Consider the following 19,051-nt stretch of genomic DNA (forward strand, 5'->3'; position numbering starts at 1 on the left):
AGGAAGTAGAGTCAAGGTCGTTGTCAGTGTTCATCAAATATGTTAGTGGAAGGTTTGTCTCCTGAGATGGAGACAGAGATCAAGAAGGCGGGGAGAATTGTTGGAGATGGACCAGGTGAATTTGAGATCTGGGTGTAAGTTGGCAGCAAAGTGGATGAAGTTGACGAGCTCTTCGCGGGTGCATGAGACAGCCCTGATGTAGTTGTCGATATATCGGAGGAAGAGTTGAGGGGCCTTGCCTGTGTTGGCTGGCAGCAGGGATTGCTCCGCAAAGTCCACAAACAGGCAGGCGTAGCTGGGACGTTGATGAATGAAGGGCTCAACCCCCGAAACATTGGTTATGTATCTTTACCTTTTTTGGGCGGCATGGTTGGTGTAGAGGTTAACATAGACATAGAACACTACAGCACAGGACAGGCCCTTGATGTTGTGCCAAGGTCCTAAAAATAGTACCAACCCCTCCCTACCCCGTAACCCTCTATTTTTCCTTCATCCATGTGCCGTCTATCAGTCTCTTAAATGGCCGTAATGTTTCAGCCTCCACCACCATACCCCGCAAGGCATTCCAGGCACCCAGAACTCTCTGTGTAAAACGCTTACCCCCGATGTCTTCCCTAAACGTCCCTCCCCTAACTTTGTGCAAATGTCCTCTGATGTTTGCTGATCCTGCCCTGGGAAACAGGCACTGGCTGTCCACCATATCTATGCCCCTTGTAATCTTGTAGACTTCTATCAAGTCTTCTCTCTGCTCATGGGACTTATTTTCCAATCCAGGCAACATCCTGGTAAATCTCCTCTGTCCCCTCTCCATTGGCCAGAACTGAACACAGTATTCTAAGTGTGGTCTCAGCAGAGATTTGTAGAGTTGCAAATCTACTCCTGAACTCAATCCCCCTATTAATGAAGCCCAGCGTCCCATGGGCCTTCTTAACTATCCTAACACCTGTGCGGTGACCTTGAGGGATGTATAGATTTGAACCCCAAGTTCCCTCTGTTCATCCACACTCTTAAGTCACCGATCATTAACCCTGTACTCAGCCTTCTGGTTTGACCTTCCAAAATGCATCACCTCATCCAGATTGAACTCCATCTGCCACTTTTCTGCCCAGCTCTGCATCCTGTCTATATTCTCTTGTAACCTTCGACAACCTTCAGCTCTGTCCACAACTCCTCCAATCTTACTGACCCATCCATCCGCCTCTTCATCCAGGACATTTGTAAAAATCACAGAGCAGGGGTCCCAGGACAGATCCCTGCGGCCCCTCCGCTAGTCACCGACATCTAGGCAGGATACGTTCCTTCCACTGCTACTCTCTGCTTTCTTCCAAGCCAATTATTTTATCCATGCAGCCAAGGTTCCACTGATCCTGCACCTCATGACTTTCCAGATGAATGTCTTGTGGGGAATCTTGTCAAATGTCTCAGTAAAGTCCATGTAGATCAACATGTTTACAACATGAGTAACCAGAATGGGGTTTGAATCCCGCACTATCTGTAAGGTGTGTGTACATTCTCCCTGGGCTTTTCCCAGGGGGCCTGGTTTCCTCCCACCATTTGAAATGTACCGGGGGGGAGGGGTGGTGTAGGTCAATTGGGTGTAATTGGGTAGCAAGGGCTCGTGGGCCGGAAGGGCCTGTTACCGTGCTGTATGTCTAAAATTTAAATATATAAAGTCCACTGTTTGACCTGCTGAGTTTCTTGTATTTTTATTGGGGTGTTTACAGTTGTTGAGGCCACTCTTGATGCCACAGTTGAGGTTATTGTCTCAGTGGGAACGGAACCTGCGACTCCGTTACAGTAGACGTGTATTCTGTTTCCCTGCAGAGTTTCTGAAAGGTCGGCTGGCTTTCTGCTGGAAGACCGTGCTATTCGCTGGTACTTCAGTCGGCTGGACAAGGACCTCAATAATGAGATCTCTATGAAAGAACTGAGGCCCTTCAAGGTTTACCTGAGAAAGAATGCAAAGCCAAGAAAGTGCACCAGGAAGTTCGTGGAGTACTGCGACCTCAATGGCAACAAATCCATTTCATTGAACGAGCTGAAAGGATGTTTGGGGTTCATCAAAAGCAGAAGTAGGCACATGTTTTAATAATATTTCTGGCCTCATATTCTTCAACGTTAGGGACGGTTGGAAGTGGGCAGCGATTACCTGGTAGTACAGTAAAACTCCTTTTATCCAGAAGGGTTAATGGTTAATGCAACTCCTTTACAGCGCCAGCGATTGGGACCAGGGTTCGAATCCCACGCTGTCTGCAAGGAGCTTTTATGTTCTCTCCATGCCTGCGTGGGTTTTCCCTGGGGGCTCCGGTTTCCTCCCACCATTCAAAACATATGGTGGGGTGTAGGTTAATTGGATGTAAATTGGGCAGCACGGACTCATGGTCCGAAATGGCCTGTGTGCCTAAATTTAAAATTTCTCCATTCACGCAACACTCAGTCTCAAGCAACCAGAAGACTCGTTTATCCGTAGGAGGCCGAATACCAGGGGTTTTACTGTACATTGATCACACTGTACTCTAGATTCTTGGTTCAGTGTGTTGGAGCCTGGTGTATATTTTGTTGAATATTGCAGCTTTATCTTTCTCGACCTTGTCTGTATCTTAATTACTGTAAGGAGTATTGTGGATGTGTACCATCCTTTCACAGTAAAGAGTGAAGTCGCTACACGAGAGAAGTTGAACAAATGTTGAACCTGAAGAACAAAGCAATCAAGGTCAAAGTTTTGACCTGATGCTTCCTGCTGGCAGAAGTTATGAACCATTTGTAACCCACGCACTTGATATTCCATCGCATGTTGCAAAACTTCCACGTGTTTCATGATAGAACTTTCCAAGACTTGAGTCATAAGCAGGATTGGGAACTTTCTCCACATGTGAGCCCACTGTCACAGAGCAATTAATGCTGATAAATATTATTAGGCATTAAACTGCAGGGAAACTAACCCCCCCCCCATCCCTACTTGTCATGATCTCTCATTTGCCCACCCTCTGTGCAATCTCTCCCGATCCGATCCTCTGATCTTCCCCAATGATCATTTCCTGTCATTTATCTCCACGCTGCTGCCCATCAGGCTTCCATGGTCTCCGGTCTCTGACATGTAGCGAGATCATGGAGGAAAGATGTTCTTGAGTGGGCTTGTGTTTATGACTTTGTGCTACTCTGTGACACTCGTACTTCTTGCTGGTTGGCTTCCTGAAAAGAAATTGGGGATTGTGATAGACAACGTCAAGCTGAACACAAAGACAATTTCAGATTTGCTGTATCACGTAGGAAGTTGGGGAAACAGTCAATTAACTGTTATTGAATTTAGCGAGTTTAATCGCATAACGTTGCTGACACTTTGTGTTAGTGCGACTGACCTAAAAATGTTTTGCTGGCAATTTTTGTTTCTTCTCGACATCTGATGCATTTTAGTGTCCAACAATAGCCAGCGTTGATGGATTCCCTTTGCCCTGATACCCAAGGTTGGCGTCAGAGCATGTCTAATGGGGGGGTGTTAAAGTAACCCCGGAGGGGGGGCACAATCTGACGTTTGAAAACTTGCTCTGTGGGGTGGAGGGGTGGTGGTGCCTACCTACTTCCCGTGAACCTCCTCCGTGCGCCGACGCCATCACAGTTCCCCCTCCCGCCAATGTAGCAGACAAACACACTGCTTATATCGTGTGGAGTCTGGTGACGCTAACAATGCTAGTGTTATGCATGGGGGGAGGGGGTAAATGCCCGTAAGTGCCCTCCCTTGATGCCAGCCCTGCCGATATCGCATTTCCACGGTCGCGAAGTCCTGGTGAAACCTTTCACCGTGTTCGGCACCGACCGCACCGAGATCATCAGGGAAGACGTCCAAGTGCGAATGCAGAAAATGAATTTTCAGTGACATGTTGCACGGTTTTGTCCGCTTGAAGTAGAGGATGACGGGACATCACAAGAATAGGTTATCTCTAAAAATAAACGGTATGCGATAGGAAATTTTTAAGACGATTTTCCTGATCAGCAGCCCAAAATCCATGAAATACGCCCAAAAAGTGTACAGGAAGCAAAATCTTCGTTGTCCGGTGTAATTGGATAGTAGGAAAATTGCAGGAGAGTGTTACAGGGCAGCCCCACGTTGTAGATGCAGAAGAGTTAGATCGTTGTTTTGATGCACCCCCTACACAATAAACGGCAGAAGCTCTTCTCTCTGCCCACGCTTGTTGACTTGCAGAGCCTTCATTGTGTATGACTCTCCTGGTGATAATATGGTCCTACTGAAGAGCAACGCACAGGACAGAGAAGTCTGAAATGTTGGAAAAGTGGGATTTCTCCTCTCATTCCTCACTGCAGGGAGAAATGGAGGGCTGTAACGAAAGGGTGGCTCGCATTTGATGAAGGTCTAGGTTTGTGGCAATTCACCGCTTCTTCAGTAAAGGGTGAATGTGCGGAAATATCAACACCGCTTTGCATTTCGAACTCGTTTCAGATGTGCTAATAGTAAATAAGGGGAGGCATGGTTAGCGCAACGCTGTTTCAGCGCCAGTGACCCAAGTTCAAATCCGCCGCTGTCTGGTTCTCCCCGCGTCTGCGTGGGCTTCCTCCGGGTGCTCAGGTTCCTTCCAACTCTTCAAAACGTACCGGCATTGTAGGTTAACGGTGCCACGGACTCGTGGGCTGTAAGTGCTGCATGTCAAAATTAAATTAAAATATAAAAATTAAATTAAATAGTTGAGCTCGCATTTCCAAAGTCAGAGATACTAAATGTTTATTGCATTTGGCGAATAATGTCAAATTATTAATCAAACTAGTTAATTCACCAGTCAGAAGAAAGGACGACTCAATTGTGACCCAGCGTTTGAACTTGAAGAAATGGTTCTCGAGTGGAAACCCCTTCTCAAGAAGACTGGGTACAGGTCAGTGAGACTAGGCAAACAAAAGGGTTCAGGCACGGACTACTGTCCTGTAGCAATAACTCTGACTGTGACGAGATGCTTCGTGAGGCTTGTCATGGCCAGAATTAACGCTTACCTAAGCAAAGATATGGACCCGCTGCAATTCGCCCGTCGTCACAACCGCTCCACAGCAGATGCAATATTGCTGGGTCTTCTCTCAGCTCTGGATCACCTCAAAAACAGAAACTCATACACACGGCTGCTCTTCATCGACTACAGCTCGGCCTTCATTACCGTTATTCCCTCAGTGCTGGTCAAGAAGCTACAAACTCTAGGCCTCTGGACCCTCCTCTGCAACTGGATCCTTGACTTTCTCATCCGAAGACCACAGTCAGCACGAATTGGAAGCAACATCATCTCCTCACCGATTATCAACATAGGAGCACCCCAAAGATGCGTGCTTAGCTCACTGTTCTACTCATTATACACCCATGACTGTGTGGCCAGGCACAATTTCAACGATATCTACAAGTTTGTCGATGACACCACAGTTGTTGGCAGAATCACAAACGGCAATGAGGAAGCGTCCGGGAGGGAGATAGATCAGCTCATTGAGTGGTGTAACGACAACAAGCTTGTGCTCAATGTGAGATGATTGTGGACTTCAGGAGGAAGTCAGGGGAACACGGCCCAGTCCTCATTGAGGGCTCAGTAGTGGAGAGGGTCAAGAACCTCAAATTCCTGGATGTCAACATCTCCAAGGATCTATCCTGAAGCCTCCACGTTGATGCAATCACAAAGAAGGCTCCCCAGTGGCTAGACTTTGTGAGGTGTCTGAGGCAATTTGGTAGGTCACCGTAGACTATCGTAAACTTCTACAGGTGGACCTTGGAGACCATTCTGATTGCATCACTGCCTGGTATGGAGGCGCCAACTCTCAGGACAAGAATAAACTCCAGGGTTGTTAACTCGGCCTGCGACATCACAGGCCCCAGACTTCACACCTTGAGGTCATCGACATGAGGCGGTGTCTTAAAAAAGCAGCCTCTATCCTCAAAGACCCCACCACCACCCAGGCCACGCCCTCTGTAACTCTGTTACAGGAGCCTGAAGACGAGCACTCAGCGGCACAAGGACGGCTTCTTCCCCTCCGCCATCAGATTCCTGAATAATCAAAGAACCACAGACACTGCCTTACTTTTCGTGCACGAATATTTTTGCTTTTTTATAGTAATATTGTAAGATGGTTCTAATATGAATGCTTGCATTCTGAACCACCGACTGCCGTGGCAATAAATCCTGATTCTGATTTTAAGGGCTGAAGGGGCCTATTTCTGTGTTGCAATGCTCTATGGTCGATGAAATCAGCTCATAGAAGAGGATCACATTAAATAAGTTCATGGATTTATTCCAAAAGCTTTTCTTTTCTAATCGTTTTTCCTCATGGGTTTTCCAGTGAATAAGACGAGCTTTCTGGGTGCCTTGGTGGCAGCTTAAACTGAGTCTGTTAAATTGTGGAGGTGTTCATGCCTTTTTATTGTTAATTTATAGCCCTGGCAAACGCCGAGCTAATTGACGAGAGTCGAGCTAATTGACGTGAGTATCCCCAGTGTCCAAAACTTCTGGTGCTGTTGAAATGTGATCCAGATGCTTGAAAAGTCATTCTGCCAGTCCACTGCAGTTACTTGACTAACAGCCCCTGATACCAGGGACTCCCTCCGACCGAATCCTCCTGGCCCTTCCCCCTCCCCCATCTACGACATGCCCAGCGCGCTGGGGAGATTGCTGTGTAATGTCCGCAATCAGGCCATCAGCGTTTCTGCACAACTAGGTTTGGAATCAGGTTCATTGTCATCGATGTGGGTCACAAGTTTGCTGTTTTGCAGTAGCGGTATTGTGTATTATAAGTGTAAAATTCCTATATATCACAATTCTGCAAATACAAGATTTAAAAAATAAATAGTGCAAAAAAAAAAGAGAAATTGGTCAGGCCATGTCTGTGGGTTATTGCCCGCTCAGAAATCTGATGGCGGGGGGTGGGGAAAGAAACTGTTTTTGAACCATTGGGTGTTCGTCGTCAGGCTCCTGTACGTCCTACCCTATGGTAGTCTGGGTGGGGAGGATCCTTGTTGATAGAAGCTGCTTTCTTGAGACACTGTTACGTGCCTCACAGAGTGAAGACTGGTAGCATTATTGATTTCTTTACATTTATTAATACGCCACAGATTAGTTTCTCAGCGTCGAAGCCAGAATGGGGGGGGGGGGGGGGGAAAGCTCATAAACTCGCTCAGCGGGGGCGGAGCTGTTGCCATCTTCCCCCCCCCCCCCCCCCGATGTAGGTGCAGAGAGCATTGCTTTTATGGCCTTAAGCTCCATTTGTGGTGCCTGCCGCGCACTCGCGACGTGGCCTGGGGCGGGTGGAGGGTCACCAGCGTGCGTCGAGCTGGACGCTGGTGACGCCAGTGGGGGGGGGGAGGTTGGGGGGTGGGTCTGGCAAGCGATGGCGCCAACCCTGTAACTTCTTCCTGCTTTTCTTCAGTCAGCGTCAAGGAGATCTGACGAATTTCCCAATAAGCAATGGCAGAAGGTTTTGAGGGATGCGTCTCAACAATTTTTTAAAAAAAGGGGCGAGTCACTTCAGCAGATGGGAGATAAAGAGCGAAGGCAGGAGGTGAAGCTAAAGTACGTGGTCAATGGGCAGAACTGCCTTATTTTGCTCCTTGTAAATCTCGAGCAGGACAGAGGATCAATGACCCAAGGTGAACTTAATTTGATCACAATGACTTGCATGTGACGTGGGCTGCCACCTAGAGTCCACTGAAGCTTACTACAGATGGGAGGTGAAAATGGGCTGGGTGGGATAAAGATATTAAAAATGGAAGGAATGCACTCGTTCGTGGAAGGGGATGCAAGGAAACAACCTTTTGTTGATTTGCGTTACCATTTCCCCAACACTGCTTTTGGCTAAAAGTACTTGGGCCATGAATTAAAAAAATTAGTTCTTTTACATAACCTTATCAACTGTGGAAAACATGGAAGCAATAGCGGATAAATTCTGGCGTTCAGCCAATTGAGGAAGCGTTAGGTGGCTGAAAATGTGGACAAGCAGGTTGGTCTTAAAGCGGAAATGAATCGATTGTTTCAGACAAATGGTCAAATGCAAACAGGTCCCCCCCTACCTCCACTTCCCCTCGTTCCTGGGGATGGCACAGTTAGCGGTAGCCACCATTTAGGCACCGTGGGCACAACACGATCACAGCACCAGCGCCCTGGGTTCAAATCGGGCGCTGTCTGTAAGGAGTTTGTACCTTCACCTCGTGTCTGCGTGCGTTTCCTCCGGCCCTTCAAAACGTACCAGGAGTTGTAGGTTAATTGGGTGTAATTGGATAGCTCGGGCTCATGGACTGAAAGGACCTGTTAGCGTACTGTACGTCTAAATTTAAATTTAGGTTGCTGTTAGTTTAGCATTCCTAGCTGTTAAATCACTGCAAACTTTCCTAATTCACGGCCCTCAGCTGAAAAGCGAGGAACCCATGCTGACAACTGCGGCCAAGGGCTGTGGAAGGCTGGAGATTTGCTGAAGGGGTGCCAGGTATTGGAACCGGGAGGCGAGAGGATGCTGAGAGCTTCCCGATCGTGTCAGAGGTTCAGGTTGCCAATGGTTTGGATGCGTGGAGTCTGTGGGAATGCTGGAGGCGAATCAGTGTCTCGGGGGGGGGGGGGGGGGTGGGGTGGGGGGGGGGGGAGGATCTCTGGCTTCTCTTTCTCTGACTGGGCAATTTCTGCTGATGGCCTGCCTTACAATAGAGCAGGGTTTCCCAAATGGGGTTCCTCAGAACCTTGGGTTTCCGTGGAAAAGAGTAAGATTTCTGTAGATAAAGTGGCAGGGAGTAAAACTCAAAAATATAAAAGGCTCATAGTAAATCACCCAGGGTGGGCTTCAGATATCCAAGTGAGGGGACATGGCCAATCCCCCGGGGTGGGCATCCTAGCTCCGAGTGAGGGGACACAGCCAATCCCCTGGGGTGGGAATCCTAGCTCCAAGTGAGGGGACATGGCCAATCCCCCGGGGTGGGCATCCTTGCTCCGAGTGAGGGGACACAACCAATCCCCCGGGGTGGGCATCCTAGCTTCAAGTAAGGGGACACAGCCAATCCCCCGGGGTGGGAATCCTAGCTCCGAGTGAGGGGACATGGCCAATCCCCTGGGGTGGGCATCCTAGCTCCAAGTGAGGGGACACAGCCAATCCCCGGGGTGGGCATCCTAGCTCCGAGCCCTACCATCAACTTCAAGCTGATGAATGACAAAATGACATCTCAAAAGTAAGGAAACACATACTCTTTATTTTGTTGTTTTCTCAGGAATCTAAGAGTAAAGATTGGGGTGTTGTAAGTTAATGGCAGACTAAGATGAAGCCAACAAGAATGCTTTTCTCATTAGATAATAGTATAAAAACTCATGATGACAGAATTCAGGCATGAATTTTACATTTTAAAATTTAGAGATACAAGCCCTCCCAGCCATTGAGCCTGTGCCACCCAATTAACCTACAGCCCTAATACATTTTGAATTGTTTGAGGAAACCGGAACACCCAGAGGAAACCCATGCCGACATGAGGAGAATGTGCAGACTCCTTCTAGACAGTGCCGGATTTGAACCCCCTGTCACTGGTGCTCTAAAAGCATAGTGCTAACCGTTATAGGGAGGAAAAGGTGAGGAGGAACATTTTTGCATATTCAGGGTAAGCCTGCTGCCTTCAAAGATGATGGAAGTGGAAATGTCTCATGATTAATTCAGGAAATTGGGTAGCCACTTGGAGGAAGTAACATTGTGGGGTTATGGGGTTGGAATGTGTGGGGCTGACTGGGATGCTCTAGATCAGTGGTTCCCAAACTTTTTCTTTCCACTTAGTTCCCACTTTAAGTAATCCCTCTGCCATTGGTGCTCGGTGATTCGTCAGGGATGGCTTAAGGTGGGATATGAGTGGGAAGGGAGGGTTGAGAATCACTGCTCTAGACCCAATTAATATTTTGCTCGAGAAAAATTGTTGTTGGCCCATTTCCTTTGGAGTTATGAATCCGTGCACATAACGAGTCAATGAGGGACGATAAAACAGTGGGTTTCAAACTTTTTCTTTCCACCCACATCCCACCGTAAGCAATCCCTGACTAATCACAGAGCACCTATGGCCTAGGGAATACTTAAAGTGGGATGTAAGTGGAAAGAAAAAGGTTGAGAACCACTGCTCTGAAGAGAGCTGGGATGGCTCTGATGGACCAAATGGCCACCTCCTGGGCAGCAATGACTCAGTAGCTCGGGTCCAAGCCACAAGGCAGCTGCAAAGTTGAAGGGAATGAGAAGAAGAGGGAATACTGCTAGGCGTGACCCATGTGTATGCCAACTGCATCTAGTTGGAGCTTGCTCTTGGGAAGAGATCAAACTACTATTCATCTGTCCATAAAGGATCATCCTCCTTGCTATATTGATAAATAGAGTGAGCCTACGAGATGATCCTTGCTTATTGTAAACTTCAAAGTGGCCTGGTTAACCCCAGAAAAGGAAAATAAATGGATAAGGAATAATTAAGTTATTCTGGCACCTCTGTTTATATTACTTAGCTTTGATGGGTATATTCAGGAACCTTTGTTTTAAGTTTAACTGTAAAGATATGAAACAAAGAGAATTTAACACATATGCAGCTTGTGAGAACGTGCACTTGCACATTCCAAGGCAACTTAGTGAGTTACATTTTTTATTGTGTTGACACTTGAGCTAGTTCTTAGGAACTAAGATCCCATGGACAATGATCGACGTCATAGAGCACGAGAGAACAAATGATTGGTGATAGAAGGTCCTCAAGCCTTCTCTGCCATACAATAGGATCAGATGGTGGAGGGAGCGTGGTCAGCCAGCGTGGGCTCAGGGTGTTGGACAGAAGGTGGTTGGGAGAGGTGGAGAGACAGGGGGGGAGATTGAAGGGGGTGGATGGCCGGAAGGAAGAGTGAGAGCAGGTAAAGGAGAGGTGGAAACAGTGGAGCCAAATCGGGGTGGCGGTGACCTGAAATTGGGCTGGAAGTGGAGCTGGAAACCACATGGATCGAGATGGCGATGGAGATTGCTCTGTAGTCTCTTTTAAATATTTAATATTTTTTCCAAAATTAATATCTGCTTTCTTTTCCAAACTTCCAGGCAAGATATTTCAGATCCCAACTTACTTTATTTTTAAAAAAGTAACTTATTTTTATTTTTTGTCTGCTCCCATCATGCCTATTCAGTTTTTACTAGTCACCTTAAGAATGTGTTCACCGTGGTTCCTCATTGCCAATGAAGTTGGTCCCTTTTGGTTCCAGTAAATAGTTGGCTAAAGGTGACAAAATGAAGAGAGAAAATGTTTTGTGGGCTGTTGCAGTATTTATACCTTTGTTGGGTCTGTGCTTTGGAAAGTCAAATACCAAGTTGCAAATATGAAGTCCGGAGAAAACAAAAGTGAAGATGTCCTATCGTTTGCAGTAACGCTGGAGTTGCAAGCAAACATTTTGAGGAGTTGGGCGAAGACCGAATGTGTGCAAGCAAAACAATATTTTGTAGCGAAAAACTAATTTGCAGGGTCAGTTTTGGGCTAGGAAACACTGGTGGGGTTAATAGTACTGAGGAAATGAAATGATTTCGTGGAAAGTGAAAAGTTCAGAGTAGATATTTCTATTAATTACACTGGACAACAAAGGTTTTTCTTCCTGAACCTTGTGGGTGTATTTTATGCATTTTGGGCTGGCTGATCACACAAATTGTCTTAAGATTTTCCTATCATGTACCGTGTTTTAGATATAACCTATTTTTGTGATTTCCAGTCACACTTTAAGTCTGCTTCAAGCGGACAAAACTGCGAAGTATAACGCTTCATTGAAAATTCATTTTCTGCCTTCACACTTGGACTCTTTCCCGGCTGATCTCGGTGACGAACACGGTGAAAGGTTTCACCAAGACATGGTGACCACGGGAAAGCAATATCAGGGCAATTGGAAATCCATCAATACCAGCCGACTATTGTTGGGCACTGGCACGAGAGGCATCAGATGCTGAGTACAAACGAAAATCAGCGGCAAAACCTTTTTAGGTCAGTTGAACTAATGCAGTGTGTCAACATCATGATGTGATTAAACAGGCTCAATTCAATAAAAGTTAATTGAATGTTTCTCCAACCTCTTATGTGATGCAGCAAACCTGAAATTACCTTCGTGTTCAGCTTGAAGCTGTCTATCACAATCCCCAAATTGTTTTTGTCAGGATACTAACCTTTTGGAAAAAGAATTGTTGTCCAGTGTAATTTAGACTCTTCCTTGGGTCCTATTCTTTTGGTTTGTTCTACTTCTTTGCTGTACTTTCTTGTTTCATTTGGCAAGCCTGTTGCCAGGATTCAGTCAGAAACACTGGATGCAGCAAGTTTCTGAAGCCTGCACCAACTAGCATCCACTTCGGGCTGTGTCACGTGAATGGTAGGTTCCTGCCCATGTTGATCATGCGAACGTGTAGAGAATACATTTTCCTTCGTGGAACAAGTGGGATGATAGTGTACGGACCTATCTATTCAGGTGAGGAAACGCTGCACCTGGGGAAAAAAAAATACCTCGCATTCATTCTGCAAAATCCAGCAACTCAAACAGGTGTTGAAAACTTCGATAATGAGAAGTTGAATAATTATCCCTTTTTTTAGACTTGCAGCACAGTTACAGCCCCATTTGGCCCACTGGCCCAGTTATACCCAATTAACCTACAACCCCAGTACATTTTGAATGGTGGGAGGAAACCAGAGCACTCTGGGAAAACCGATGCAGACATGGGGAAAACGTGCAAACTGTTTACAGGCAGTGCGGGTTTCGAACCCTTGTTCCGATTGCTGGCGATGTAACAGTGTTGCGCTAATACTACTAATAAAATAATATTTGTTATCATTATTTATTAATTGTTAATGATTAATTATTACTTGTACTAAAATAACCTGTAATTTATTTTTACTTTACTCTCTCAATCGTAAAGACAAGTAATCTTGCAGCTCTATAGGTAAGGTTTCAACTCCACAGGCAAGGGTGCAGCACCATAAAACTCTTTTTAGGCCACCCTTGAGGTGTTCCGTTCACTTCTCCTCACCTCATTACAGGAGGGATGTGAAAGTTATGGAGAGGGTGCAGAGGTAATTTACTAGGATGTTGCTTGGGTTGGAGATCATGTCATATGAAGCAAGTTTGACAAAGTTAGGGCTTTTCTCTTTGGAAGGAAGAAGGAGGAGATGTCCACAAAATTACGGATAGGGTGGACAGTCAGCACATTTTTCCCTTGGGTGACCACACCAAAGGCCAGAGGTACCAGGTGAACGGAGGGGAGATGTCAGAGGAATGTTTGCAATCACGAAGAAGGCTCGCCAGTGGCGACACTCTATGAGGCGCTTGAGGAGATTCAGTACGTCGCCAAAGACTCCTGAAAGCTTCTACAGGTGGACCGCGGAGAGCACTCTGGCTGGTTGCATCACTGTCTGGTACGGAGGCGCAACTCTCAGGACAAGAATAAACTCCAGAGGGCTGTTAGCTCGGCCTGCGACATCAAGGTTCATTGACGACATCCACATGAGGCGGTGCCTTTAAAAAAAAACAACCTCTATCCTCAAAGACCCCCACCACCCAGGCCATGCCCTCTTCACTCTCCTTCCATTGGGAAGGAGACACGGGAGCCTAAAGACAAGCACTCAGCGGCACAAGGACAACTTTTTCCCCTCTTCCATCAGATTCCTGAATGATCAATGAACCAAAGACACTGCCTTTCATTTCGTGCTCTATTATTTTAATGGATGTTGTAGGATGGTCCATAATATTTTCTCTATGATGCTGCCATGAAGCACAGAATTTATGACTTCTTTATGACAATAAATTCTGATTCTGAGTAGTGGGTGCCTGGATTGCATTGCCAGGTGTGGTGGAGACATGTACAGCAGGCACTTTCAAAAGACACATGGGTGTGAGGAAGGGAAAAATGAGGTTGTGAATAGGATTACATGGGGCAGCACAGCATTGTGGGCTGAAGGGCTTGTACTGTGTTATAATGCTCTATGTTGTTTACGTACAGGACATTAGAGCCTTTCTCCCAAACTTGTTCCCCTCCGATTTATGTTCTTCATATCATAGTTGGGCGTTCTTCCAATCATGTATAATAAAACCCCTGTTATCTGGAATTCAAGCAACCAGCAAAAAAAAATTAAGAGAAATAAATATGTAAAAAGTACGGAAGTTTGAAGTTGGCATGCCTTTCCGTTAGTTCGCCAATCACACAATCTCAAGCATCTGGAAAATACACATCTGGCATCTACCAATCCACCCCCTCCTCCCCAATAGGTGCCAGATACCAGGGTTTTTTTTAAAACTGCATTAGAAAAGTCAAATAATGCAGAAATTTAAAAAAAATGTTGGAAATAGTCAGTGTGGAAAGAGGAAGAGAATTAACGTCATTCATCAGAAAAGGAAACGCTCTGCTCTGCTCTTCCCTGAGGGGAGGGATTTCTTTTTGTGCCTAACTTTTCCCAATTCTGATAAATGATCATCTACCCAAAGCAGTAACTTCTCTCCTCGGAGACTCTGCACGGCCTGCTGACGTTTTCCAACCCTTTCTGTTTTCCTGTGTGGTTGGTTCAAGCGGTCTCTGGAATTTGCGGGTCTCATGAATGATTTCTCACACCTGTAATTCATCTCTGCATAAAACTTTCTAAAGCACGACGCTAACTGCAGCTTTCAAAGGCATTCCGGTTGAGCACGCAGTGTCCTGTGGATGGACAGTAGCAGTCTTGGCTGCGCTTTCTTCCAAGATACTGAGCCAGCCAGTAAATGGTCCATTTACACGATGGCTGCTGGTCCTTGGCAGAATATGTCTTTTCTTTCTTGAACTTCACATGATGAATGTGGACAGGTACCCACCGTCCACATTGTACAGCTCAGAGTGGGAGGACGGCAAGATGACTTGGGCAGCAGCAAGCCAAGACCTTTTGTCAGTGTGATGAAGTGGCTTGCATTAAGTGTTAGGAACGAGAGATTATACATCAGTATGTTAGATGCCAGTAATTCAAGTGGTTTTGATTAGAACCAATTTATGCAGTATTTTTAAGATTGAAACACAGCCCTTAAACAGACTGCCAGACTTTGATATTTATTTTGATACATTGTCCAATCATTGTTCATTTGAAACAATTCCATGACTGCTTTTTATGATTAGAACCATTCTGGAGAATGATTGCAGTGTAATATTTGGGCAGTGGTTTACGAGACAAGGACCGAGAAATTTCAACACTTAATGCTGCTTTATGTCCATTGCTACATGTCCAAAACCAATCCCAATCCCTCTCCCTGGCTGGGATTAGGACTCGGATCAGTTCAGTGGTCTTGGCCCATGATGCAATGTTCACGTCCGGTGTGGGTCAAATGACATTGTTACTCCTATAAAGTACTTCCATTCAACCAGTCCTACCCCTATTGGGTGGCACGGTTGACGTAGCGGTTAGCGCAACGCTGTTAAAGCGCCAGCGACCGGGGTAAGGAGTTTGTACGTTCTCCCCGTGTCGGCGTGGGCTTTCCCTGGGGGCCTTCTGTTTTCTCCCACCCTTCAAAATGTACCGGGGGTGTAGGTCAATTGGGTGAAATGGGGCGGCTCGGGCCCTTGGGCTGAAATGGCCTGTCATCATGCTGGATGTCTAAATTTAAAATTTAAATTCACTTACCCCCACACCTGCCTGGTCCCAGGTGCCACTGAAGTTTGCCATGTCACGAGTGTTAGCATTTAAAATTTAAATTCACTTACCCCCACACCTGCCTGGTCCCAGGTGCCACTGAAGTTTGCCATGTCACGAGTGTTAGCATTTAAAATTTAAATTCACTTACCCCCACACCTGCCTGGTCCCAGGTGCCACTGAAGTTTGCCATGTCACGAGTGTTAGCATTTAAAATTTAAATTCACTTACCCCCACACCTGCCTGGTCCCAGGTGCCACTGAAGTTTGCCATTTCACGAGTGCCCATTGTATTTATGCCAATCATAGTGGACCAGCAGGGGAACAGGCCTTTTGGCCCAGCTAGACCACACTAACCTAGTAGGCATTTGGGCTATTCCCGTTTCCCAGCATTTGTTCCATATCCTTCTAAACCCGTCTGCTTAAATGCTTTTTGAATGCCAAAAATTGTGCTGACTTCTAGCTCCCTCTGGCAGCTCGTTCCAGATACAGGCTCGCCTCTGAGTGAAAATATTACCCCCTCAGGACTCTCTTAAAACTCTCCCCTTTCACCTCAAACCTGTGCTGATCTTGGAGAGAATGCAACATGCTCTCTCAAAGACGACACCTGAATTTCAACGAGTTACCTTGCGAGGAGAGATTGTTAAAAAGGAGGGGTTGGACTCACTGAACTTTCAAGACGTTTAAGGTAACATAAAGATCTGCAGGTACTGTGATCATAATAAGAACACAGAAATGCTGGAGGAACCCGGCCGGTCTCGCAGCCTCCGCAGGAGGTAAAGATATATTACCGACATTTCGGGCCCGAGCCCTTCCTCAACACAGAAATGCTGGAAGAACTCACTGTTGGCTTACACTGAGATAGGATACAATAAAATTATCTCTGTGGCCAGAGAATCTGGGAATAGGGATCACAATCAGTAAACTCAGAAGTGCCCCTTTCAGGAACTAAAAAACAATTCTACAAGAAGTGGTTAAAGTTTGGAACTCTGCCACAAAAGGCATAAGGAGCGGAGAAGCCTTCTCCTATTCCTAGGTTTTAGAGAAATTAGTTGTTGTGAAAATCTGTGCGTCTATATGCAAATCGTGCATTATTCAAAACAAAACAGGTAAAATTATTGGTGCTATTTACAGGAATAAGAATGGACCATTCCATTTCTGGAGATTGAACTAAGCTGCAAATCAGCCACAATTTAAACAATCTTGATTCCGTAATTCTTTATTCTTCCAAAACTATCAGTTTCACTTGATGCTGGGCCCGCAACCATTCACGATATATATTAACAATCTGGAAGAGGGGACAGAGCGTAGTGCATCTAAGTTTGCTGATGCCACTCAATTGAGTAGAAAATCAAATTGTGCGCGCGCGCGCTATGGAGAGTCGGCAGAGAGATATAGATAGGTTCAGTGAATGGGCAAGGATCTTGTCTTTTTTTATCGTTACGTCGTAAGATGGTCATAATATGAACGTTTGCCCTGTGACGCTGCCGCAAAAACACCGAATTTCATGACTTGTTCATGACAATAAGTTCTGATCCTGAGATGGAAGCACAACGTTGGCAAATGTGAGGTTATCCACTTTGGAAGGAATAATGAGAGATCAGATTATTATTTAAATGGAAAGCAATGGCAGTGTGCTGCCGTACAGAAGGACTTGGGAGGACTTGTGCATGAATTGCAAAAGGTTGGTTTGCAGGTGCCGCAGGCTGTCAAGAAGGCAAATGGAACATCGGCCTTCATTTGCTAGAGGGATTGAATTTAGGAGGAACGAGGCTTTGCTGCAACTGTACAGGGTATTGGTGAGGCCACATCTGGAGAACTGCGTGCAGTTCTGATCTCCTTAATTGAAGAAGGATGGACTGGCTTTGGAGGTGGTGCAGAGGAGGTTCACCAGGTTGACTCCAGAGATGAGGGGGGTTGGCTCCTGAGAGAGATTGAGTCATCTGGGACTGTACTCGTTGGAATTTAGAAGAATGAGAGGGGATCTTATAGAAACATAATTATGAAAGGCATAGATAAGATAGAAGTAGGTAAGTTGATACAATTGGTGGGGGAGACCAGAACTAGGGGACGTAGCCTTAAAATTCAAAGTTATAGATTTAGGATGGAGATGAGGAGGAACTGCTTTTCCCGGTGGGTGGTGAATCTGTGGAATTTGCTGCCCATTGAAGCAGTGGAGGTGCAGACAAGGTTGGATAGATTTTTACATGATTGGGGAATTAAGGGATATGGGGAAAAGACAGGTGGGCGGAGATGAGCCTGTCGTCAGATCTGCCATGATCTCATTGAACGGCGGGGCAGGGCTTGATAGGCCGGATGGCCGACTCCCGCTCCTATTTCTTAGGTTCCTAGCGACAACCCCGGTCTTTCCATCCAGCACACAAAATCTTTGACCCATTCCCATCATGAAGGAGGTACAGGAGCTTCAAAATCAGGACTGCCAGGCTGGGAAATAGCAGGCTGTGAGATTAATGAACAGTGGCTGAGTAAATCATCCTGAAATATTTATATATATTTATTTTAAATTATATATTTATGTGATGATTACGTGCTGTGTGTTTTGTGTCTGTACATGGACCAGAGACATTAATTTATTTGATTGTAGACGCACAGTCAGATGATAATAAACTTTGTCTTGAACAGCTTTCTGAGGAAGATCTTCAGATTTCCGAGACAAACTTGTTCAAAAAAGGCCTTGATCCACATATCGCCACATTCAAGATTCAATTTATTGTAGTGTAATAAAGACAACGCAATATTACCTGAAATTTGTTTTCACCCGCCGTAAAGCAAGCAGATTTGCCATTGGCAGAAATTGCCTGAAGCGCCCCTTACAGTCGGAGAAAGAGAGTCCCCCCTCAGTATCACTGAGGGTCCGTGGATTCGCCTCCAGCTCTTCCACAGCCCCCACAGCCGCACAGAGTCCAGTCCCTACCCACAGCAGCCCGAGCTCCGGATCCGAACTTCCGACACGATCAGGAACTCTTCGGCGCCCTCTCGCATCCCAGTTCTGATATCAGGCTGCCCCTGCAGCCAGTCCCGAAGCTGCCTGCCGCCTGGTCTGAATCCCTCGACCGCAGTCGCCAGCAGCCTGCATGGATTCCTCGCTTCGAATCTCCAACAGCCTGCCACCTGCGTGTTTCTTCAACAGCAGAACCCCCTCACTGGTCCACTGCCCTTTCTCCGTGTAGGTTAAGAGTGGGCAAAAAAACATTTACAACAATGGATATCGATGGTATCATGTTGATTTGCAAATGTGTGGAGAACATAGACATGATAATGAGCTTGTTGCCATACACAGATGTACAGACGCCAACAAAATTCTTACTTGCTGCAGCCAAACAGGTTCTTCTGTTTAAAAAAAAATTACTCCCATACAGAAAGAGACATTATGTATAAAAGATAGATGCAGACATATGGAGAGGCA

The 19,051-nt window shown here is 46.0% G+C and overlaps 1 protein-coding gene across 1 annotated transcript in view; it reads left to right on the forward strand.

Annotated features, from left to right (window-relative positions):
* Window positions 1–19,051, forward strand: part of LOC138748077 (SPARC-related modular calcium-binding protein 1-like) — a 66,197-nt gene that overhangs the window by 34,930 nt on the left and 12,216 nt on the right. Inside the window, exon 11 of the mRNA XM_069907770.1 lies at window positions 1,825–2,072. Within this exon, the coding sequence (XP_069763871.1) occupies window positions 1,825–2,072 (248 nt within the window). The remainder of the gene's footprint in view (window positions 1–1,824; window positions 2,073–19,051) is intronic.

Source organism: Narcine bancroftii, chromosome 13 (genome assembly GCF_036971445.1).
Source record: "Narcine bancroftii isolate sNarBan1 chromosome 13, sNarBan1.hap1, whole genome shotgun sequence".
NCBI lineage: Eukaryota > Metazoa > Chordata > Chondrichthyes > Torpediniformes > Narcinidae > Narcine > Narcine bancroftii.